The sequence below is a fragment of the Rhincodon typus genome, chromosome 2, assembly GCF_021869965.1.
Source record: "Rhincodon typus isolate 14 chromosome 2, sRhiTyp1.1, whole genome shotgun sequence".
NCBI classification, from domain to species: domain Eukaryota; kingdom Metazoa; phylum Chordata; class Chondrichthyes; order Orectolobiformes; family Rhincodontidae; genus Rhincodon; species Rhincodon typus.
This window is the reverse complement of record NC_063333.1, coordinates 129,946,247-129,972,056: the sequence shown is the minus strand read 5'-3', so window position 1 is coordinate 129,972,056 and position 25,810 is coordinate 129,946,247. Positions and strand designations below refer to the sequence as shown.

At 41.9% G+C, this 25,810-nt stretch overlaps 1 protein-coding gene and 1 long non-coding RNA gene across 3 annotated transcripts in view; one reads left to right on the top strand and one right to left on the bottom strand.

Moving 5' to 3' along the window:
• Positions 1–23,880, bottom strand: part of LOC109917670 (NFX1-type zinc finger-containing protein 1-like) — a 62,905-nt gene extending 39,025 nt beyond the window's left edge. Inside the window, 3 exon segments of the mRNA XM_048609284.1 lie at positions 4,784–5,071; positions 7,691–7,788; positions 23,618–23,880. Coding sequence (XP_048465241.1) covers positions 4,784–5,071; positions 7,691–7,748 — 346 coding nt within the window. The 5' untranslated portion in view covers positions 7,749–7,788; positions 23,618–23,880.
• Positions 22,849–25,810, top strand: part of LOC125485637 — a 24,568-nt gene continuing 21,606 nt past the window's right edge. For both annotated transcript variants that reach the window (XR_007264333.1, XR_007264332.1), the window contains exon 1: positions 22,849–23,147. This is a non-coding gene — a long non-coding RNA (uncharacterized LOC125485637). The remainder of the gene's footprint in view (positions 23,148–25,810) is intronic.

Genomic DNA, 25,810 nt, shown 5'->3' with positions numbered 1-25,810 from the left:
GGAACTTGCTCGCATTCACACTACTAGTCCAGCTCTACACCACATCAGCTGCTGCAAGTCAGGAACTGCCTCACACTGTGGGACTCATCCATTATGACTCAGAACATGGCCCAGAAAGGGAAAGCTGGCTCCTTGCTTCACCGACAAGAACCTGGTGGTTGGGAGGCTGGGCGTTGACTACACTTTTTCCTGGTGATTGCCACAGGAGGCCGCACAACTAGACACTGCCACTGGACCCAGATAGTGACCTTGGGTTAAAATGGGCAACCAGCAGTGCAGAAAGAAACAGAAGCTTAGCAAATAGGAGCAGGAGTAGGCCTTTTTGACTGAATGAGCCAACATTGCCATGTAATACGATCATAGCTAATCTTCCATCTCAATTCAGCACTCTCACACTCTCCCCATATCCCTTGACGCATTTAGTGTCTAGGCATTTTTTTTTGGTCTTGAATACATTCAGTGACTAAGAAAGTGATGGTCTTTTGTGCTCTTCAGGAGTAAGTGCTACCATCTTCTCTCTGCTGCTTCACACTTACAGGGCTACACTCTCTTATCTTTCCAAGGCTCACAGACCACAACTCTTGTTGCTGCACACATCACATCCCCTCCACAGCTCTCACCCACCTCATCTTCCAAAACCACTAATCCTCCCGGCCCTCTAAGCTTCCTACTCGCTCACTGCAGACACCTCATCATCTCTCCAATAAATCTTCTTCCATCCATTTCCATCATCTTCAATCCCTCCCTTTGTCCCATGGCAGGGAAAAGCTGCCCCAACTTGTCTCTCAACTTGTATTTCCACAGCACCCCAACTGCACTAACTGTAATCTCCAGCCATCAAACTAGGCCCACAATTCAATTAGGTCATGGCTATTCATTTACCTCAAAGCCATTTTCATGCACTATCCTCTTGATGTCATTATTCTCCAGCATTCTATCAATTTCTGTCTTCAACCTGCTCAATGATTGTGCTTTCTCAAGCTTCTGAGGCAGAGCCATTGCTTGCTCTTAGCCTCCACATGTTCCACTCAGTGATGCTCGAAGATGCCTAGATGGCTGCTTCTTGTGTGTTCTCAGGCAAACAATTATCATGCGTCAGTGGGAATATTGCACTTGCTATGGAGGTTTTCAGGATGTCTTTGTAGCATTTCCCCTGCTCTCCTAATGATCGCTTTCCATTGTGGAGCTCAGAGTAGAGCATTTGTTTAGGGAGTCTTGTGTCAGGCAGACAGACAATGTGGCCTGCCCTTTGCAGCCGGTCATAGAGGCACAGGGTCATGGAGTCATGCAGCACAGAAACAAGTCCAACCAGTCCATTCTGACCATAATCCCAAAGAAAACTAGTCCCACCTGCCTGTTCCTATCCCAAATTTCTCCAAACCTTTCCTATTCATGTACTTATCCAAATGTCTTTTAAATGTTGTAATTGTACCCACATCCACCACTTCCTCTGCCAGTTCATTCCAGACATGAACCATGCTCATGTCTGTGTAAAAATTTTGCCTTTCGTCTTTTTTAAATCTCTCTGCTCTCATCTTAAAAGTATGCCCCCTAGTCTTGAAATCTCCCATCCTAGGGAAAAGACAACTACCATTAACTCTATCTATATCCCTCATGATTTTATAAACTTCTATCAGGTCACCTCTCAACCTCCCACACTCCAGTGAAAAATGTCCCAGCCTGCCCAGCCATTCTTTCTAACTCAAACCTTCCATACCTAGCAATGTCCTGGTAAATCTCTTTTGAACCTTCTCCAGCTTAACAATATACTTCCGACTACAAGGCAACCAGAACTGAAGACAGTATTTCAGAAGAGGCCTCACCAATGTCCTGTACAACCTCAATATGACTTCCCAACTCCTATACTCAAAGGACTGAGCAATGAAGGCAGGTGTGCCAAATGCCTTTTTAACCACCCTGTCAAGATGTGACATGAACCTCAAAGAATTATGTACCTAAACCCCTTGGTCCCTCTGTTCTATAACACTACCCAAGGCCCTACCTTTAACTGTATAAGCCCTACCCATGTTTGTTGTACCAAAGTGCAATATCTCACATTTATCCAGACTGAATTCCATCTGCCCCATTTTTCAGCCCATTGGTCCATTTCATTAAGATCTCTTTGTAATCTTAGAAAACCTTCTTCACTGTCAACAATGTCACCAATTTTAGTGTCATCCACAAACTTACTAACCATGTTTTGTATATTTTCATCCAAGTCATTAATATAAATGACAAACAAAAGGGGACACAGAACCGATCCCTGTGAAACACTGCTGGTGACAGGCCTCCGGGCTGAAATGCAACCCTTCACCACCACTCTCTGTCTCCTGCCATTAAGTCAATTATGTATCCAATTGGAAAGCTCACCCTGCATCCCATGTGACCTAACTTTACTAATTAGTCTACTATGTGGAACTTTGTCAAAGACTTTACTATATATGACCAGTGCCTCAATACTGGGGATATTGGCCTGGTAGAGGTGGTTCATGTTGGTACACCTACCCTGTCAGTGGATTTACATTTTTATGGACCAGACCAAGCCTCTCAAAACATGTAAAGAAAATAGCCTAGACTAACTTTTTTTGATATTGAAGGAAAGCGCCAGGCATTGCGTTCCAGATGCAATTCAATTGGTCAAACTACCAGGCTGGAAGCAAAACACACTTTATTCATACGTTATAAAATACAGACAAAATAAAAATAAAAGAACTGACTTAACTGTAACTCTATTGATATATTTAACAAAATAATCAACTACTCATTGACCAATATATAGTAAAATTCCATTAGCAGACTGTTGGCAAAGGCAAAGTCAGTAAAATAGACTGTCTCACATGTAAGTCTAGCAGCAGGAAGTGACTCCCAGTTTATAGCTATAACAGAGAGACGAATAAAAGCTTCCACATCCAGCTTCAAGACTCCAGCAACTGCTACTGAAAACTAAACTAAAAATCCTGGTTCTGAGGGAGCTTGACCCCACCCCTTCAGGCTGCTTCTATTGTTCCAACTTTAAAAAAGAACCCAAGGCCTCACAAGCTATTTACCTCATTGGCTTGAAGCAGACCACTCAGTACCTCTGTCTCAACCTCTCTTCATAAAGAAGACCAAGACAAAATACATTTCTTAAAGCCATAGTATTGTAGCATACAGAATTTTGCAAAGGCAGCACTAGTGATAACTCTCCTGGAATTTGAGGTGTACAATGTACATGCTCCTTTTTCTGACGTATGCAGGAGGGTGGAGACCATGGCTGCTCTGTAGACCATAAGCTTGGTGGTGGGGCGCTGCATTCGAGGTCCCAGACTTTGAATGCTCTGTTCTTCAGGCATCCGACTGCTGTACTAGCACATTGGAGTGAATACTGGATTTTGTTGTCCATGTCAGCTCGCACTGAGAGGAGGTTCTCAAGGTATGGGAAATGATCCATGTTGTCCAGGGGCTCACCGTGGATTCTGAAGGTCGATGGCAGTATTGTGTGGCAGGAGGAGGCTGGTAGAGAACCTTTGTTATTCACAACAAACCAGGAAGTAAATCATGTTTATTTCACACAGTTGCCTAACCCATTCCTTTCCACAATGCTCAAGCAGACAATGGATATATTGAGGGAGTAGTTAAGCCATTGTTACTGGAAAGACTGAAGGGATTGACTTAACTACTTTCCATTGAGACCCTGAAAAGTTGCTATATTTGGTCTCAGAATGTCAGGATTAAGGACAGGAGTACCAAGTTACTCCACCAATCAATGGAGCGGTACAGTGGCTCAGTGGTTAGCACTGCTGTCTCATAGTGCCAGGGACTAGGATTCAATTCTACCCTTGGGCCTCTGTCTTTGTGGAGTCTGCATGTTCTCCCCATGTCTGCATGAGTTTCCTCTGGATGTTCCGGTTTCTTCCCACAATCCAAAGATGTGCAAGCTAGGTGGATTGGCCACACTAAATTGCTAGCAGTGTGTAGAGAGAAAAGGTAAAGGGGTGGGCGTGGGCAGGATGCTCTTCAGAGTGTTGGTGTGAATTTGATGGGCTGAATAGCCTGTTTCCACACCGTAAAGATTCTAATGATTCTTTGTGCAAAAGGAGACATGTAAAACATTGCCAAGTGAGGACGGAAAGATGTTTCCAGAATTCTCCCCCACTTTCTTGAATGATATTTATAATTTAGGGTCTCCAAGAAAATTGCCCATCATTGATTATCCAGCAAGCGGAGTCAGAAAATTTAGAGTCTCTGTTTAAGTAAAGTTTTATAAGGAACACCTTATTGCAAATATACTTTGACACTATCTGCACAAACAATTGTTTTCTGCAACTCATTTTATAGTAATTTTAAATTCAACACCACATTTATTGTCTCACTACTTCCTGGTAGTCTTTCAAAAGGCTTCCATCAAGTCATGTTTTAAATCTCTAATTCCCAAGTCTGTTCATTACTATAATCCCTGGTTACACCCAGGGTAACATTGCCTCTAAAATGTCCTGTAATGGGTAACCTGAGCTATAGACTATAGTGCTCCAGCACCAGCATTATCACAAGAAGTAGCACTTTCATTTTAAGTCAGAAGCCTCGGAGTTCAAGTCCTACTCTGGAGACTTCAGTGCAAAGTTCGGTGCACTCTAGGGTGGGACTCAGGGAGTGCTGTCCTATAACAATTGCTGCCTTTCAGATGAAACATGAAACTGAGGCCTGCTTGCTCTCTCAGGTGAATGCCGACAAAACTAAATTGATACTTGTAAAAAGAAAATTAAAAGCTCCCCTTCTCATGTTAACAAGTCTGCTCCATGCTCACCTCTTGGCTTTCCTTCAGCACTTGCTCCAGAAGTTTCTTTCTGACCACTTGCTGGGTGGGAGCGATTTCCAAATTTCCTTGGCTGTCTACCAGGCTGAGTGCCACCACTAGCTTCAGGCCGTTCAGAAGACTGCTGTGTGGAGCTGAAGTGGATGTCAGAGGGCTTAAATTCTGAAAAACCCTGGTAACTCCCATGCCTTCTGTCTTTTGAATGCTGCTGGTTTGGCCTTTGGCCGCTTGAAGTACTAGGCCTTCTGGGTTGGTCACCAGCTTGCTGATTTGCATTATCTGTAGGACATAGTACAACATGGGCTTAATAGATTACTTTTAACAATTTCATTACAAATGTTGACCATTCCCCCCCATCAATATAAAAATTAACATAGATGTAAAACCGGCTATCAACAACCCATCCTCACCCCAAAGCATCTGTCCAGAGTGAACATGAATGGCAGAATAATAAACAGCTCTATCCAAAAGTAACAAACACAGTTATTGCTCATCAAGCTTCAGCCAATCCCCTGCCACAGCTCATGTGGGCATCCTTCTGCACATGGTATTAGTACCTTAGAATGATATCAGTAAGAATGATTGATGGCAGTGGATCCACCCAAGACATTCTAGATGATTCCAGTAGAAGATCGACAAATACAAGAGGCATCATTTGAACACTGCAGCAAGCTGAGGATAGAGTATGACAGCAAGGTGGACACTCACACTCATTCTGGACAAGTGCTTTATATCTTAATTACAACCATTATTATGCTCCTTCCATGACACCTTTGTCAGTTAATCTTTCCTGCCCTCTATTCTAGCCCAGACCTGCTATTTTGACCTCCAACCTCATGCACCTCCAGTTTTCAACAGTTTAAACCCATCACATACCTCCCTTTCTTCAGTTCTGAAAAAGTAATAATCAACTTGAAATGTTAACTTTGTTTCTCTCTCTACGGATGCTGAATAGCCCTGCTGAGTAATTCCAGCAATATGCTTGTAACATAAAATCTGTTCTTAAATTCAGTTTTACATCATCTGCAATATTTTGCTTTTGTTCTTCAGATAGTTTACTGATTGCAAATTATTTAAACAAGTATTTAGTGTTGCATTCTTTGAGAGCTTATTCTACGCCAACATTTGCATCAGTTTTAATTGGTATCTTGAAATTAATTATTACACATTTATAGTATTAAAACTTGGCATTAAGAGACAGTCTCCATTTATATTACTAATCTGTATTTTGTTTCCCAAGCATTTATGATACTTTGAATTATATCAATTTATAATTTCCATGTTTACATGACAGCTATCTGTTTGGAGCTGAGAACCAGTTTGAGAACATTGAAAATAAAACAAAATATCATATTTTAAATTGTGTCTTTTCATGTACAAAAATGTGGCAGTAAGTTTACAACAGGACATGGCTCTAAGGTGATCATTTTTTTCAACTATTGCATTTTAAATGTCAGCAGTGACACACTGACTAAATCACTCTAAAAATTAACAGCATAATGCATCTAGCATGATTCTCTCATTGGAAGTTAGCATCTTAGTGGCAAAGAACACACCATTGTCATCACTGAGAAAATCTAACCTATTGGCCACTGAAAAGCTCATCAAGAGCTGACAGGCAGAGTATAGGTGGGGTTTCATGGAGAATTACAAGCCTCAACACTCAGAGGCCAGTGGCTTCTGGACCATAAAGGTCATGGTTGAGATGTACTCCTTGGCATGGGCTGAGGTTGGTGGGTGTTGGCTGGGGGGGACAGTCAGTGATGAAAATTCAAGCGTTTCTTTACACTCTTCTCACAGGGTGGGAGTTGGAAGGGGTCAGAGTCCAGGACAGTGAGTGTGGCTTTCAGGGACCAGCCCTTTGTCCTCCCATCTATGCCTCAATTGCCCCCAAAAGCCTATCCCTAACGTGGTAGTTAACCCTGGTTTCCCAGTCGGAAAACTAGCCACGTTTCTCACCCACTGGGAAGACAGTTAATTGGCGAGGTTTATTAGCGAGGGGGCCAGTATCTCAAAAGGGCCAACCTTCCCTATTATTTCTCCTTCTAATCACCTCTCTTACCACCTCCAAGGGGGGGCAAAATCTTATCTTTTTTTGATGATTGACTGTTTGGTTTGTTGAAATAAACAAAAGACAAGATGTAGCATGGCAGCAATAACATCCGTACATACTTGAAGATTGCAGTATGTAACACAAGATTTGGACTGACGCTAAAAAACTCTTAATTATAGAGAATATTATACTCTAAGCTGCATTCAGCAGTCTGACCAGGGACAAATTTAGATGAGTGAGGAGCTTATGGTATTCAAAATAAAGTCTGGAGCTGAACATAATACCAAGTGTAGAATATATATGTAACTGATCGAAGCAGCTAATAGTGTAAAGTCATGTTGTTTGCTGGTTACACAAAAGCAGTGTTTTGTCACACCTATTACGTAGTACTGAATCAATGGCAAATAGACTTTTCCCCCATGGAGAGGGTCCAATATCCTCACTGCATTACAACGATACTTAAGCAATAGTTGTTCTGCCATAATGCCGAGCACAGTTCAACTTAGCAAAGATGCAGTGGCAAAGAAGACCCATCATATGATAAACAATGATGCACAAAAGTCTGATGGAATCAAACATTTTAATTCATGATCTCAGAGTTCAACAATTATCTTCAGCAAACTGGTGAATGGCCTCCGTGCAATGGTGAGCTCCAAAAACGAGTGATGGGGGAGTTTGCCCATTTACAGTTTAAAGATGAATACCAAACATATTTGAAAACTGCGAATGATGCATTTTAGGCTTTCCAAAAATGTTTTTGGTCTGAATTCACACTAGATGCCAAGAGTCCAGTGTATTCCAACATATTCTCAATTTAACATGAATAAACTCTCAGAAAATCGTACCTGTTAGATTGAGTTGTGTATATAACTTCTGCAGGTCCTCAAACCGTTTGTACATCATTAACTTCAGATGCTCTTTATAAGGTTGAATCTGGTTATCGCTGTTAAAAATAAAAAAAAATTCAAGAACAGAAATTTACATTTATCTAGACCCTTTAACACAGTCAAGCAATGCAATGCATTTCATACTGATGCTTTAACTTGCTTATAAACTGTTAAATTTCTTTGTTTTTCCAGTTCTAATTTTTAAAAATTCATTAACTTAAAACACTAACTTCTTCTCTTCAAATGCTACCCGACCTGCCAAGCATTTCCAACATTTTCTGGTATTTTTTCTGTATTCCAGGATTATGGCTGTGTTTATATTACATAATTGCTCAAAGATACTATACTTTGGTACAACTTTCCTTGGTGCTCTTTGCAACATTGAAACTGGGAGAAGGAATAGGTCATTTGACTCTTTGAGCCTGCTTTGCCACTCAATATGATCATGGCTAATCCTCTATCTCAATGCCATGTTCCCGCTTTCTCCCCATATCCCTTGATGCCTTTAAAATATGAAAAAAATCTCTTTCTTGAATATTTTCAGTGACTTGGCCTCCACAGTCTTCTGTGGTAGAGGATTCCACAGACTCACTACCCTTTTAATGAAGAAACCTTCCCTCATCTCAATCCTAAATGGCCTATTGAGTATGCTGAGACTATGCCCCATAGTTCTAGACTCTCCATCCAGGGAAAACATATTCCCTGCATCTAGTCTGTCCATCTGTTAGAATGTTATACATTTCAATCAGACCCCCTCTAATGAACACAGCCCCAGTTGAACCAATATCTCCTCGCAGGGCTGTCCTGCCATCCCTGGCAGAGATGCCTGTGAAACTTTGTTGCACTCCCTCTCCAGCAAGTATATCCTTTCTTAAGTAGGGTGACCAAAACTGCAACAATACCCAAGGTGTGATCTCACCAAGCCTGTGAATAGCTGCTGTAAGACATCCTTACTTCTGAACTCAAATACTCAAGACACAAGTCTTGTTCAGCAAAGCAGCAACATATTGCAGGGGAATCGATGATGGCAACATTTAAAGTTGTTCATTTTTACTCAAGTGAAGTGATAAAACAGGTTGAGTTGGATGTTTCCGAGACAACAAGGTGCAGGGCTGGATGAACACAGCAGGCCAAGCAGCATCATAGGAGCAGAAAGGCTGATGTTTTGGGCCTAGACCCTTCAAGGTCTAGGCATAAAGCTAGCCTGTACTTCCTCATATATAAGAGCTTGAAGGTTGATCCAATTGAGGAGCTTAAAATTTAATGAGGGATTTGATAGGGTGGACATAGAAAAACAATGGCATCTAAAAAGATGGAACCTAAAACAAGGATGCATAATCTTACAACCAAAGCTAGGCCATTCAGGAATTAAACCAGGAAGCACACCTGGCACTAGTTAGAATTTTTGATTAGAGTTTCTGTAATATATCATTTGTACATCTGAATCCAATCACAAATCATTTACCAGTGTGTACCTTAATAAAACTTCATTGAGACGTTACTTGCAATATGTAGACCATGAGACTTCCGTGGTAATATTAGATAGGTTAAGTAGGTGGGCAAAAAATTGGCTGATGGAGCATTATGTGGGAAAATGTGAACTTTTCCACTTTGACATGAAGAACAAATAAGCAGCAAAACATTTAAATGGAGAAACATTTAAAAAACTCTGCAGAATAAAGGGATCTGACAGTGCTGACACATGAATCACGATAAGTTAATGCGTAGTTACAGCCAACTATTAGGAAAGCAAGTGGAATGTTATTAGTCATTGTAGAAGAAATGGAATATGAAAGTAGGGGAGTATTGCTACTGTTGCGTACTGTTTGTGACTCCTGATCTGGAGTAATGTATAGAGTTTTGGTCTTGTTATGTCAGAAAAGATATAACAACATTAGAAGCACTTCAGAGGCTAACTCTGCTGATCTCTGGGGTAAAAGAGGTTATCTTATGAGGAGAGATTGGATCTGTATCCATTGGAGTTTTAAAGAATGATAGTTGATATTATTGAAACTTATTGGATTCTAAGGGGAATTGGCAGGGTAGATGCTGAGAGGATGTTTCCACTTGTGGGCCAAACTAGAACTGGGGGGGGGGGGGGGGGGGGGGGGGGGGGGTGTCACAGTTTTAAGAATAAAGGGCCTCCCATTTAAGACAGAGATGCAAGCCAATACATACACACACAAAAACTAAGCCAATGCCTTATTTACTCATGTGTTGTACTAATCAATTTGAATCATGTCACCACGTTTTAATTTCTTTCTTATTAATAAATCTGAACTGGTTGTGGTGCATATCAGAGTATTGGGTTTGTCTCATGGTGGTATGATGGGCATTGAAGAAGAAATCGCTACCTCATCGAAGAGCAGGGAGGCAGGATGCGAAGAGCCATGGATTTTTGCCGGAAGTCTGAAACTGTGTTTGAACTGTAAAGGATGTTCTGTCTCCCACATTCCATCACTGGGATAACACCTTAGACAGCTGCTTGTGCTCATTCAAGCATGGGCCTTGAAGAAGGGGTTCAGAGAAAACATATTTGGCCATAACTTTGAAAAGGACAGAGTCATACTTGAAAGCCAATTAAAAAGAGCCAGAATTAGGGTTTACCTGATATGGTACGCAGTCAGAGAAGAGGTATAAAAAAGGACTACTTGCCAATGAAGCAAGGTGCAGCAGTGTTGTCAGCTGCTCTGAAATCATACCAAGACATTTATTGATCAATTGACTACCTGAGACAAACATTGATCTGTGAGACTTCTAAGCAACCAATGACATTATGTGTTTGATTGCTTTTTGTAAAAAAGATGTACTGCATTAAGTGGAACTGTGTCAAAGTGGTTATGTGCCATTGATATCTGGGCTAGAGCCTCAGGTCCCAATAGAGGGTTTTACATCCAAGAGATTTTTTTTTTCTCTCAGATGGTCATTAGTCTGTGGAATTATCTTCCCTAGAGAGCAGTGGAGAGTGGTTCTTTGAATTTTTTCAAAGTTTGAGTTAGACAGCGTTCCATGCGCTGGCTTTAGCCTTCTTGCCTTATTGCAGAAAAACAACCGCATCAGATGTCACATCGCTAAGGCATGCCACATTACACAAATGCATTTCTCCCAAGATACAACATTTCATTTTTAAAAAATCGCACGCAATCATTCACAGCTACAAGATACCCATTAAACACTTTCTATTAAGAAATTATGCAATTATGAACAAAACTTGTTTGTGCATTCTAGTTTGTTCCTGAATACCTTAATCCTTAAAATATTTAGGTCTTCCAATAGCACATTTGTCAGCTGATGGCTGTTTGCCTGGTGTTTGTTTGTTGCTGGAGTGAGGTTTCTTCTCTGGGAATTGTCATTCCTGTTGCACTAATGCCCAGAATGCAAATGCAACTCAATTTTCTTTTCTGCTTGAGGATTCCTCCAAGCCATTTCTCACTGGCATCACGATGTAGTGTGACTTCATCATTAACATTGTAGTCTGTAGGAGTTGTCACTTTTTTACTCCCTTCTTTTCCGGCCCATCTCTCTTGGCTTTCAGTCTTGACTTAAGGACAGCTGAAACCTTCCTCAGATGATGCAGTGTCGGTTTCACGTTCTCATCAACTTCAAGATAGTACTCAGCAGGAAGATACCCAAGATCTGTGAAAAGATCTTGGTAAAGTTTTGGGATTAATTCAGCAGGCAGTGGTTGGTGCCCAATGAAAGACTGCCAAGCTCATCTGGATCATGCTACCAGTCCAGGCTTTAAACTTATTTCAATTACGAATAATGGATTTTATTTAATGGTTACTAATTGAATTGCAGATTTCCTCTCTTTCCATTGCTTTGGGCTTACTATTTAGATTGCTCCCTTGGGGTAAGTATTATTTCATTATATAGCTTGGACTTTACCTTTGATTTTTGACTTCCCATCTTGAGCCACTTCACATAGCTGGATGAAGCTGCATCTCTGTATCACTGGTGTCTATTTAACACCTCACATTTACTTGATGCTCTCCTTCTGCAGTCGTAAATCTAACCGTCAAACTATTTATCACTGTACTGTTGGAGTTAAATGCTACAGCTTTCCAGTGACTTTTGCCATTATTGCAGAGTTATGACTGAACTAGGCACACATTGTGTCATCTGTTTTGATTTGATTTATTTACTTTATTGTCACGTGTACCTAAGTGCAGTGAAAAGTTTTGTTTGCAAGCTGCACACGCAGATCATTGTAAGCAAGGGCATACAGGTCACAGGTTAAAAACAAACTTGGACAGCATAAGGCATACAGGTTACACCTCACAGGGCGTGCACTAGGCAAGATCAACATTAACAAGATCAGCCTTATTTGAAGTTGGAGAGTCCATTCGTCAGTCTAATAATGGCAAGGAAGAAGCTGTTCTTGAACCTAATGTTACATATGTTCAAGCTTCTGTATCTTCTGCCAGACAGAAGAGGTTGTAGGAGAGCATTACCGGGTTGGGATGGGTCTTTGATGATGTTGGCAGCCTTTCCGTGGCAATGATACATGTAAGTGGAGTCCATCATTGGCTTCTGTGATGGTCTGGGCTGTGCACACAACCTTCTGTAGTTTCTTAAGGTTCTGGCCAGAGCAGTTACCATACCAGGCTGTTATGCACCCGGACAGTATGCCTTCAATGGTGCATCTGTAAAAGTTTGAGAGCGTCCTTATGGACATACCAAATTTCCTGAGCCGTCTGAGAAAAAAAGAGGCGTTGTTGTGCCTTCCTGACCATCACATCAATGTGGGAAGTCCAGGACAGGTTGTCGGTTATCATCACTCCTAGGAACTTGACTCTCTCAACCCTCTCAACTTCCACTCACTTGATGTAGCTGGGGGAGTGTTCTTCTCCTTTCTTTTTGAAGTCAATGATCAGTTCTTTAGTTGTGCCGACATTGACAGAAAGGTTGTTCTCATTGCACCTCGTCACCAAGCTCTCTATCTTCTTTCTGTATTCTGACTCCTCGTTGTTCGATGTGCATCATACCACGTTGGTGTTGTTGGCAAACTTGTAGATGGCATTCATTCTGCATTTGGCAACATAGTCGTGGGTCTACACGGAGAACAGTAGAGGGTTGAGAACACATCTTTAGGGTCTCTAGTGTTGAGTGCTATCGTGGCAGAGGTGCAGTTGTCTATCTTCACTCTTTGCGATCAGTGGGAAAGATAAACCCCATTTTTTTCAGCGAATCAGGAACAGGGTCAGACAGTGAGTGTGCTTCAGTATCTTTGGGATAACTTGGTAATCTTTTTTGAAACTCTGTTTTATCCCTTGGCTGTCCTGTCTGTGATACATCATTTCCATTTTACGATGGAGCTTTGTGTCATTTGTCCCACCTTGTTGATGGTACCTTCAGACCACAACCAAGTCAAGATGGCACGTCCTTGCCTTAAAAGGATTTTATCTGTTCCAGTCGCTCCCTCAATTTCCATGAGTGCCCAATAACACGTTCACAGCTGCTTCTCAAACCGAATATAGTTGTTGGCCAAAATCCTAGTGGAGTCTGCTGCCCCAGCTGATTTTTGCCACAGATTCAAAGTAGCTACATTATCAGTCATGGATACTTATTATTGTAGGGGTGCTCCTGCCGCACAAGCAACCAAAGGAACAGCCTGAAAAATCACTTCCTTAGCAGCTTCAAAAGCTGCTGAGGGTTCTCATTCAAATGCCACCTTTTCCAAGTAACAGCTTAAATGTATTGCAGCAGGATGGTCAAGTGAGGGATATGCCTTCTCCAATAACCCAACAGCCTCACAAAATTCTGGACCACTTCTTTAGTGGTTGGGGCTTGCATCTTACTGATTTTATTTTTCAGGGATTACACGTTCTCCCCTGGTCCATCGTGTTGCCAGGAATAAAACACTTTCTCAGGATTAATTTCCCAGCGCCGATCCCATAGGTGTTGAGTCAAGGTGGCTAACACTTTGGTTACTGCTGCCTCGGAAGGGCCACATAGCAGTATTGCTGGAGACAGAGAGAGAGGACAGAGAGAAAGGACAGACAGAAAGGACAGACAGAAAGAACAGAAGGAAAGAAAGGACAGAAAGAAAGAAAGGACAGAAAGAAAGAAAGGGCAGAAAGAAAGAAAGAAAGGAATGGCAGAAAGAAAGAGCAGAAAGAAAGAAAGGACAGAAAGAAAGAAAGAACAGAAAGAAAGAAAAAAAGAAATAAAGGACAAAAAGAAAGAGAGAGAGAGAGGACAGGCAGAGAGTTAAGCTGTGCAGGTAGCCACCTGGCAATCTACAAAACGAACACTGTCTACCCTCCCATGTGAAAACAGACTGATCCTGTGAGTTTTCATCCAGGGCAATGGAGGAAAAGGCATTAGCCAGATTGATGGTGGCATACCATCTTTCAGTTCTAATGACAAATAGTCCAGTAGTGGTACAATGTCTGGGAGAGCAGACAACAATGATAGCTCATATTTGTTTAACCGTTGGTAATGGACTGTAATTGTCCAACTACCATCTGATTTCTTTACTGCCCATATGGTGCTATTATAGAGGGAGACAGGTCATACAACCCCTGCTGTCACTAACCCTTCAGTAGTCCCTGAGATTTCTTTATGCCCTCTAGGTATCCGATATTGTTTAATGTTAATGATTCATGGGGAGCAGGGGAGGGGAATATGTGAGGGTTCCCACTTAGCTTGCTCAACTATTACAACTACCATTTGTATACCGAAACAGAACTTCCCCATTAAGGTCTGCATTTCCATCACCCTCAGGACATCCATTCCCACAATATTTTCATTTACAATAAACGTTAATGCGGATACCATCTGTGGTGGTCTATTCCCAATTGCTAATTGTACCAGTCTCCACACCGTTGGAATTTCTGTTCCTCTAAACCCATTTATCATCATTTTAATTCTTGTATGTCTGGATGAATTTCTGTGAAGTATAATAACCTCAGGCCCCACTTCAAGCAGAATTAATATGGGGGGGTGGGCAATACACAGGAGTGAAGGAAACATGTCCAGGATTGGGAGGACAGTGCTTTAAATGCAAAAGGCTGGATCATTTCACATGCAAGTGCTTTCTGGACAGATGCAAAGCAAGTTGATGAGGATGGTTGCAGGAACGATGTTGGATGATGAATCTGATTAACCACTTTACACCGTTAAACAGGTTGGCATTGTCATACGAAAAAGGTGATTTTAGTGTTGGGCTTACAAATGATATATCTAAACCAGACCATTAAGGGTTAATTAGACATGATTGAATAAAGTGGGAAAATACATGAAACAGCAGGCCTAGTCCAAAACCAGTCTGTTTGGGCTGGGGAGGTAACTGCATGACCTTGGCTAGATGGGAAACAGATTACTGTCTGGTTAACAGGAGGGCCACCTGGAAGTAGTTTTTAAACTTGTTTTCTGCACAATAGGATGCCTGGAAAAGTACTAAGAACATTGATGCAGCATGCAACATTAGATTCAGAATAATGTTAATATTGGGGACTTTGCCCTCTCGTTGAATTTTCACCGTCGGGTGGGCATTTGCAAGACTCATGCCATAGAATCTTAAATGGAGCTCCTTTGTCAAAGTTCCTGATGTGCCAAAAGGCAGTGTCAGATTCATATGTATCTCAGTAGTTGAACCTAATCATTAACTTTATATATATCTGATGACTGTTAATTCATACATGTATTAAGTATTTTAACTCAATAAATTAACTATATATTGAAGCGCACATGTCAAGAACAAAGAACAAAGAACAAAGAAAATTACAGCACAGGAACAGGCCCTTCGGCCCTCCAAGCCTGCGCCGATCCAGATCCTCTATCTAAACCTGTCGCCTATTTTCCAAGGATCTGTATCCCTCTGCTCCCTGCCCATTCATGTATCTGTCTAGATACATCGTAAATGACGCTATTGTGCCCGCCTCTACCACCTCCGCTGGCAACGCGTTCCAGGCACCCTCCACCCTCTGCGTAAAGAACTTTCCACGCATATCTCCCTTAAACTTTTCCCCTCTCACCTTGAAATCATGACCCCTAGTAATTGAGTCCCGCACTCTGGGGAAAAAGCTTCTTGCTATCCACCCTGTCTATACCTCTCATGGGTTTGTAGGCCTCAATCAGGTCCCCCCTCAACCTCCGTCTTTCTAATGTAAATAATCCTGATCTACTCAACCTCTCTTCATAGCTAGCGCCCTCCATACCAGGCAACATCCTGGTGAACCTCCTCTGCACCCTCTCCAAAGCATCCACATCCTTTTGGTAATGTGGCGACCAGAACTGTACGCAGTATTCCATACGTGATCGAACCAAAGTCCTTTACAACTGTAACATGACCTGCCAACTCTTGTACTCAATATCCTGTCCGATGAATGAAAGCTTGCCGTATGCCTTCTTGACCACTCTATCGACCTGCGTTGCCACCTTCAGGGTACAATGGTCCTGAACACCCAGATCTCTCTGTGCATTAATTTTCCCCAGGGCTTTTCCATTTACCGTATAGTTCGCTCTTGAATTGGATCTTCCAAAATGCATCACTTCGCATTTGCCTGGATTGAACTCCATCTGCCATTTCTCTGCCCAACTCTCCAATCTATCTATGTTCTGCTGCATTCTCCGACAGTCCCCTTCACTATCTGCTACTCCACCAAACTTAGTGTCATCTGCAAACTGGCTAATCAGACCATCTATACCTTCCTCCAGATCATTTATGTATATCACAAACAACAGTGGTCCCAACACGGATCCCTGTGAAACACCACTGGTCACAGTTCTCCATTTTGAGAAACTCCCTTCCACTACAACTCTCTGTCTCCTGTTGCCCAGCCAGTTCTCTATCCATCTAGCTAGTACATCCTGGACCACATGCGACTTCACTTTCTCCATCAACCTACCATGGGGAACCTTATCAAACGCCTTACTGAAATCCATGTATATGACATCTACAGCCCTTCCCTCATCTATCAACTTTGTCACTTCCTCAAAGAATTCTATCAAGTTGGTAAGACATGACCTTCCCTGCACAAAACCATGCTGTCTATCACTAATAAGCCCATTTTCTTCCAAATGTAAATAGATCCTATCCCTCAGTATCTTCTCCAGCAGCTTCCCCACCACTGACGTCAGGCTCACCGGTCTATAATTTCCTGGATTATCCTTGCTACCCTTCTTAAACAAGGGGACAACATTAGCAATTCTCCAGTCCTCCGGGACCTCACCCGTGCTCAAGGATGCTGCAAAGATATCTGTTAAGGCCCCAGCTATTTCCTCTCTCACTTCCCTCAGTAACCTGGGATAGATCCCATCCGGACCTGGGGACTTGTCCACCCTAATGCCTTTTAGAATACCCAACACATCACCCCTCCTTATGCTGACTTGACCTAGAGTAATCAAACATCTATCCCTAACCTCAACATCCATCATGTCCCTCTCCTCAGTGAATACCGACGCAAAGTACTCATTAAGAATCTCACTCATTTTCTCTGACTCCTCGCATAACTTCCCTCCTTTGTCCTTGAGTGGGCCAACCCTTTCTCTAGTTACCCTCTTGCTCCTTATGTATAAATAAAAGGCTTTGGGATTTTCCTTAACCCAAAGATATTGTTTGCTAAAGATATTTCATGACCCCTTTTAGCCTCTTAATTCATTGTTTCAGATTGGTCCTGCTTTCCCGATATTCTTCCAAAGCTTCATCTGTTTTCAGTCGCCTAGACCTTAAGTATGCTTCCTTTTTTCCTCTTTGCTAGTTTCACAATTTCACCAGTCATCCATGGTTCCCTAATCTTGCCCTTTCTATCCTTCATTTTCACAGGGACATGTCTGTCCTGCACTCTAATCAACCTCCCTTTAAAAGCCTCCCACACATCAACTGTGGATTTACCCTGAAACAGCTGCTCCCAATCCACATTCCCCAGCTCCTGCCGAATTTTGCTATAGTTGGCCTTCCCCCAATTCAGCACTCTTCCTTTAGGACCACTCTCGTCTTTGTCCATCAGTATTCTAAAACTTATGGAATTGTGATCACTATTCTAAAACTTACGGAATTGTGATCACTATTCTAAAACTTACGGAATTGTGATCACTATTCTAAAACTTACGGAATGTCGTTTTATAATCATTTTGATCAGACCTTAAAGAACCCATTAAGAACTTTCAGCCTTACATTACGTTTGGCACCGCAAGCAGGGTCTGAGCAAAATGTTCAAAATGAAGATGAAATGTCCCAGTGAAGGAAAAGTTTTGTGTCCCGAGATGGTCATCAAATAATGGTTTCACGGGCTAGCGAACTGGGTTCGCTGAGTTAGGGCCCCAACAATTTTGGGAGAAAGATTTGGCACTAAGTCCTAAGGGACAACGGCCAGGCATAAGGGACTGTCTGGAGGAAGTGGGCTTCCCCAAGAAAATCAAAGTTGTCGCCTAAATGGGGTGGATTCTGCTAACTGGGCTCCGCATGCTGTCTCGGGAGGTGTGAGGTTGAAAGGAGGTGGGTGGGACATTGACTGGGTCTCTGGCCACAGCAGAATATTACGCTGGTGTGACAGTGGCTCAGACTACTCAGGAATGGGCAGATAAAGCCGAGGAGAAACTGATTAGCGTAGACCGCACATTGGTCACAGTTGAGCACACAAAATGGGCAAGCCAAGAAACTGGAAAGTGAATCCAGCTACTTTTTTTTTTTAAAAATCAACCTATTTTTCTAATCAACCTGTTCACAGATGTCACATCTAGAGCAGATGGGACTTGAACCCAGGCCATCTGGTCCAGGAGTAGGGATTCTACCTCTGCACCGCAAGAGGACCCCAGTGAATCCAGCTAAAGTATGCTCTTTATTAGCTTCAGCCGGTTGGGATCCCGATCAATGGGACGGGGATATTTGGTATTCATCCAACTCAGAATAGAAGTGGACAGCTGGGGAAGGAGAAGCCAGTGATGTTAATGTACCCCTAGCATGTCCGTTAATAATTAATAAGGTATGGCCATCGGGCTCCGCAGTTAACTCGAATTGTGTGGAATTACACACTGACAGAATTGCAGGATTTGGGAAAAATATTCCGTCAGAAAGCAGGGGAGTCACTGGGAGCTTGAACAACCTGGCTGTGGGACTCAGAACATCAATGTGTCTCTCTCCCTAATGAGGAACTCCAGAGAATGGGAGTCTTGTCTCCACATTCAGCCACCAACAATGCCGTACATGGGGTCCAGGGGACAGGAACATTGGCTGCATGGATGTGCGCAGCAGTGAGAACTCCATGGAGTGGGAGCAGGAAACTGTTCCATAGCATACCATCCCAGAGGGAACTGCCCTATTGTGAAAATTAGCTATGTAACAAGATTGTTATACCAACAACTTCCAGGGACCAGACCATTGTTGGGGCCAACTCTGGGCAGAGCAGCAGGTGAATTGTAATGTTAGGACAGTTAGCAGATGTTGAAGAAAGCCAAGCTAAAATTCCGGTGATGCAGGAGAGTGGAGTAAAGTGTACACCGGGAAAAGGCAGGAAGCGAAAGAAGAAAAATCAGTCAAAATGAGACATTTGCTGCTTTATTGAATGCAGGCATAGATAGAGCTGAAATAGTTGCTATCACCACCAGTGTTATGTATTCCCTGTGGAAGAAGTGTTGAAAGCTTGGTATGGGATCAGCCCCTCCCATGGTGCGAGAGACCAATTCTGATTTAGAGGAGGATACATCAGAGTTCCCCCTGTACCCTATGTTAGAGGAAATGGAGCACATGTGGAGAGTCAGTAATTCCCTAGACTGGGGCAGTTGGTAGGGGCCCTGAGATGTGACTAATAAAGGGAGTTACATCTGGTTACCTAAGGCCACACATCCCTATTACAATTTATTGGAGAAATGGGAATAAACAGTAAATATTTACATCTTGATGTTTTTGCTGGCACGGATTGAAACCTTTCTTCCTTTTCTCCATTGTGTGATCCCTGATAGGTTCTGACCTTTTCTTATCATAATGCAAAGCCTTGTCAGTTCACTAATTAATACTCTCCACCTCATGGTTAATAATCTCTACATGTGTCAATAGCTGTCTTAAGAGTAAGTTTCTATTCTCTCAGCAGCTACACTTTCATTGTGGGATCTCTTACTCCTAAGATCATCCTATCTCTGATGCCCAAACTCAAAAAGATTCCACTCTGTAGCAGTGCAGTCAAACGCCAAACACTATTCTCCTTCTCTTCCTGACTTTTAGGATTAAACACATAGACTCATAAATAATATTAGCAGTGTTTTCAAAATAGGTAATTGAAAATGTAAGAATTTCCAATTCTGTCTCATGTCACTGTTCAGCACCATAGGAGCAGAAATTGTAACTTGTCTATTCAAGAAGGGACAATAGGAAGCTATAGGCCAGTTAGTCTAATGTCTATCATGAGAAAGATGTTAGAATCAATCTCTTAAAAGGTTATAACTGCGCACTTCAAACAATTCAAGGTCATTGCAAAGAATCAGCTTAGATTCATCAAAGAGGAAAACTGTGTTTAACCAATTTGTTGCTGTTCTTTGAAGCAATAACATTCTGTGTGGATAATGAGGAAGCCCGAAAGATGTAATCTACTTGGTTTTCCAGATGGCAAGTTGATAAGGTAGCACATCGAAGGTTATTGAAGAAAATAAAAGCTAATGGTGGAGAGAGTAACAAATGGGTGGAGGATTGGCTGGCTAACTGAAAACAGAGGATGTATAAAGTTGTGATCAATAGATCCCTGCAGAGGTCTGCGCAAGGGCCTCAAACTTTTATAATTTCCATCAATTTTTTGAATGAGGAGAGTGAAGACATGGTAGCTAAGTTCATAAATGACACTAAGATAGGTAGGAAAGTACGTTATGAGGAAGACATAACAGTGTTGCAGCTGGAAATAATTAGTTTGGGTGAGTGCACAAAAATGAAGACTTGGAGAATAATATGGGAAAACGTGAAGTTGTTCACTTTGGTAGGTAGAATTAAAAGGCAGAGTATTATTTAAACAGAAAATGACCGAGAAATTCTGAGGTGCAGAGGGTTCAGATGTTCTGATGCATGAGTCACGAAAGGTTAGCATCCAGGTACAGCACATAACCAGCAGGCTAATGGGATGCTATCCTATATTATGAGAGAAATTGAACTTAAAAATAAGGAGGTTATGATTCAGTTATACCAGGCATTGGTGAGACCACATCTCAAATATTGTGTGCAATTTTGGTCCCCATATTTAAGGACAATTGACACTTGGAATGAGCAGATTTTCTTATAGAGATGGGTTAGACAGGCTGGGTTCATTTCCACTGGAGTTTGGAAGAATGAGAGGCAACTTGACTAAAGTGGTCTCGATAAGGTTGATGCAGAAATTATATTTCTTATTGTGAGTCAGTCCAGAACTAAAGACACTATTTTAAAATTAGGGGTCTCCAGAAATGAGGAAAATGTTCTTTTTCTCTCTTAAGAGTGATGTGACTTTGGAACTTTCTGCCTCAGGAGGTGATGGAGGCAGGGTCACTGAAAAATTTTAAGACAGCGATGGGCACATTCTTGTTAGGCAAGGGCATCAAAGGTTATCAAATATAGATGGGATGCGGAATTTGAAACACAAAGCGTGATCAGCAATAACATTACAGATGGGCAGAGTAGACTTGAGGGGCCGAATGGTCTACTTCTGCTCCTATGTTCATATATCTGTATGACTTGAAAATGCCAAGCTGTATCAATTCACCCACTAATACAAAGTTGCAGATTGAAGATTTTGATTTTTTATTAATTATTTGCAGTATCTGGCTTTCTTGCAGCTCTCAAAGTCAATGAAATTTCAATTGCACCCTTCTCATGCATGCTCCATGTGTTAACATTAATGGCTTCTGGCTTCATGCCTCCATTCAGAAAAGCAGCTAGATGTCACATGTCAGTGGCAAGTCACAGTGTAAAAATGCATTTCTCTAAACAGATGGATACTTGATTTTCCAAGAAGTGAAAAGTTTTAGGGAGTAAAACTGCACAATCAGGTCAACAATGTGTTTATTAAATGGCAGAGCAGGCTCAAGGGGCTGAATCGACTCTTGTTGGTTTTTATGTTTGTTTGCAAAATGTGAAAACAGCCCAAAATGATCAAGGTAGACCAAAAATCTACTATCCATGCCTACATAGACTATCCCATCCAATATGCTGTGCATCCTCGATCAGTAGAATTTTTCAAGACTGATGAGTTTGTTGGTCAGGTTATTAATAGAGTCACAGAGATGTAAAGTACGGAAACAGACCCTTCGGTCCAACTCATCCGTGCCGACCAGATATCCTAAATTAATCTACAGGTAATCCCACTTGCCTTCATCTGGTCCATATCCCTTTAAACCTTTCTATTCATAAACTCATCCAGATGCCTTTTAAATGTCATAATTTTACCAGGCTCCACCACTTCTTCTGGCAGCTCATCCCATGCACGCACCACCCTGCGTGTGAAGTTGCCCCTTAGGTCCTTTTATAACCTTCCCCTCTTACCTTAAATCTATGCTCTCTAGTTTTGGACTTCCACATCCTGGGAAAGAAAGACCTTGTCTATTCACCCTGTTCATGCCCTTCATGAGTTTACAAACTTTTACAAGGTCACCCATCAGCCTCCGACACTCCAGGGAAAATAGCCCCAGCCTCACTGAGCCATGGAGCTGTATAGCATGGAAACAGAGCATTCGGTCCAACCCGACCAGATATCCTAAATAAATCTAGTCCCATTTGCCAGCATTTAGTCCATATCCCTATAAACCCCTCCTATTCACATACCTATCCAGATGCTTTTTAAATGTTGTAATTGTGCCAGCCCCTACCACTACCTCTAGAATGGCAGCTCATTCCATACACGCACCACCCTCAGCAGGATCTGCAGGAAGAACAGGTAAATCATGATCCAACTGAATGTAGAACAAACTTGAGCTGAGTGAGCTATTCCAGTTCCTATGTCCTAGATTGGGAAAGCAAATTTAGAAGTTTTACAGCTGCATTACTCGAGACGAACTCAGTGAAATGTTTGTATATTAAACGCTTGAGGAAGTGCCTTGTGACTATTTGCTATGCCTGTGACTATAGTGACACCTTATTAGTCATATTTTCAACAAGCACTGTAGACTCCATATGTTTTACAGACTGCAACGCGCCCTTTAACGCTGCAAGTGTAAACCACTGGAATGACCTATTATCCCAGATATTCCAGCCTCTGGAGCACCCCTCGTTTTAACCCATCGGTGGCCGTGTCTTCAGTTGGCTAAGTGCTGGAATTCTTTCCCTGCGTCACTATCCTTCGAGGTGACACACTTTAAACTTATTTTCCAGAATACGTTTTTAGTCATCTGACCCAATATCTCCTTACGCAGTCCGGATCCATTTCATATTTTTTAAGACGCCGCTTCGAAATGTTTCATTACTTTAAGGGCACCGGTGACACCAATTCTTATCGTTGAAGAGGCTTCCGGCATAAAGGTAGGACCCATCCCAAAACTTAAAAACCCAACTTTGGTTTGAGGTCGCACACTATTTTCATAAATTCATATTATTACATCTATAAATGTATGTCACAACATGTAGGTAATTCAGATTATATAACACGAAGACAAAGGATGACGTTAATCGTACACCCGATTGGGCGAACTTTGGGGCATCTGTCATCGGAAAAATAAAACAAACGGAAATATATTTTACATAATATTTCACATTTCTTTTCGGTCGCTCCCCTTAATTAGTGCTGGAAGGAAAATAAGCATATTCAGAGATATACGCAAGCAACCCTCTCTTTTAAGCAGTCGATTTAAAACAGTGAGTATTTGAACATAGAACTGTACAGCACAGTACAGACCCTTCGGCCCCCGATGTTGTGCTGACTCTCATGCAATTAAACAGATTTAAGTAGAGGAACATCAATGGGGTCGGCTGACCCTTTACAAATATTGTACCTGATCACAGAAGCAACTCTTTCTCATTCCCTTCCACCGCTCTCACTGAAAGGCACTGAAAGCCAACAAGGCAATCACCTCTCTGCTGCCGCTGAGTTTCGATTCCTCGGTACTTCCATCCAGATACTCACGCCCTTTTCACAGCCGAAAGCTAATGACTAAAGTTCGGGCTCGCCTCACGTCAAAGAAATCGAAACTAACCAAAGTTGGTTGACTTGCACGGCGTCGGTGAATTGCACAAACACAGAAGAACAGGGTTCGATGAAGAATAACAGACTGAGTCCCATTTAACAGGGACAATTGCTGAAAGGGAGGGATTTGGTTCTTCACTAATAATTTAGCATGAGCACCAGACAGCTGCGAGTTGCATTTTAACAGAAAATGCAAACAGAAGATGTTGGAAATAGTCAGCAGGTCTGGCAAATTTACCATTCCAGTAGAAGCCCCTTATTTCACATTTGATTCAGCAGCATTTTTGCACTTGTGACAAATTAAGTTTTATTTCTAAAGAGCAAGAAAAGTGTTAGGAACATATTTTCACATTTAACGACCATCTTGAATTATTTGGGTGCTTTCTGAATTGATAAGAGTTTTTAACCATGTAATTTGTTGGAAATGAACCCAATAGTTTTATCATGTGCTGTGTGCAAAAAAAAAGTGACTTCAGAGAAAGCAGATAACAAAAAGAAAGTGCTGGGGAAAAAGAAACTCAGCATTGAAAGGACTAGGGGACCCATATGCTAATATTGCCTTTCAACCATTTCTGGTCTTTTTCACAAACACAGAGGTCAAAGTAAGGACACCCCAGAAGTTGCAAGCCTTTCTCCTAAAATCCTGTATCTCAGTAGAAGTTCCTGGTAACGTTATAAGTGTTGCCAAATGTCAATCTTTCTATCTGCCTGCTAAAACCAGAAGAGATGGACTGTTTCCATACCACAAAAACTCAAACCCAAGTTAACTTCAGTCAGAGCAGAACATGTCCCAACAGTCTATGACTGTTAGTAATTTATCAGCAAGCAATCCAATGCACATGAGAAGTCATCACATTTTATTCTTTGGTGGCAGAACATTAGAACACAGGGTTTTTCTCCCTTTTACCTTTAATTTTTAAATCTTATCATCCCTGCAGAGAATGGTCTTTTTCTGTCATGTGTGTGGAAGTCTAGAGTCTATTATCAAGGATTTTATAGCAGGTCACTAAGAAATCAGTCGTAGAATCAAAAACAGCATAAGAGATTAATGTATAAAATTAAAGCACATGGGATGGGGGTAGTATACTGAGATGGACATAAATTTGGTTTGCAGACTGGAAACAAAGAGTAGGAATAAATTGGTCATTTTCTGAATGGCTGGAAGTGAATAGTGGGGTACCACCAAGTTCAGTACTAAGAATCAGTACCCAGCTATTCACAATATATGTTAATGATTTCAATGAGGGAACTAAATGTAGTATCTCCAAACTTGCAGATGACACAAAGCTGAGTGGAAGCCTGAGCTGAGAGGAGGGTGCAGAGATGTTGCAGTGTGATTTGGACAGGCTGAGCAAGTGGGCAAATACATGGCAGATACAGTGTAATGTGGGAAAGTGTGAAGTTATCCACTTTGGAAATAAAAATAGGAAGGTAAATTATTACTTTAATTGAGAGAGGGGAATGTTCAATGGGCCCGAGGTGTCCTCATGTACCAGTTGCTGAATGGAAGTGTGCAGGTACAGTAGGCAGTAAAGAAGGCAAATTGTATGTCGGCCTTTATAGTAAGAGGATTTGAGTACAGGAATAAGGATGACTTGATGCAATTATACAGGACATTGGTGAAGCCACACCTGGAAAACTGTGTACAATTTTTGTCTGAGATAACAAGGTGTAGAGCTGGATGAACACAGCAGGCCAAGCAGCATCAGAGGAGCAGGAAAGCTGACATTTCGGGCGTAGACACTTCTTCAGAAATGGGGAAGGGGAAGGGGATTCTGAAATAAATAGGGAGAGAGGGGGAGGCAGATAGAAGATGGATAAAGGAGAAGATATAGGTGGAGAGGAGACAGACAGGTCAAAGAGGCAGGGGTGGAGTCAGTAAAGGTGAGTGTAGGTGGGGAGTTAGGGAGGGGATAGGTCAGTCCAGGGAGGACGGACAGGTCAAGGGGGCAGGATGAGGCTAGTAGGTAGGAGATGGGGTGGGGCTTGAGGTGGGAGGAGG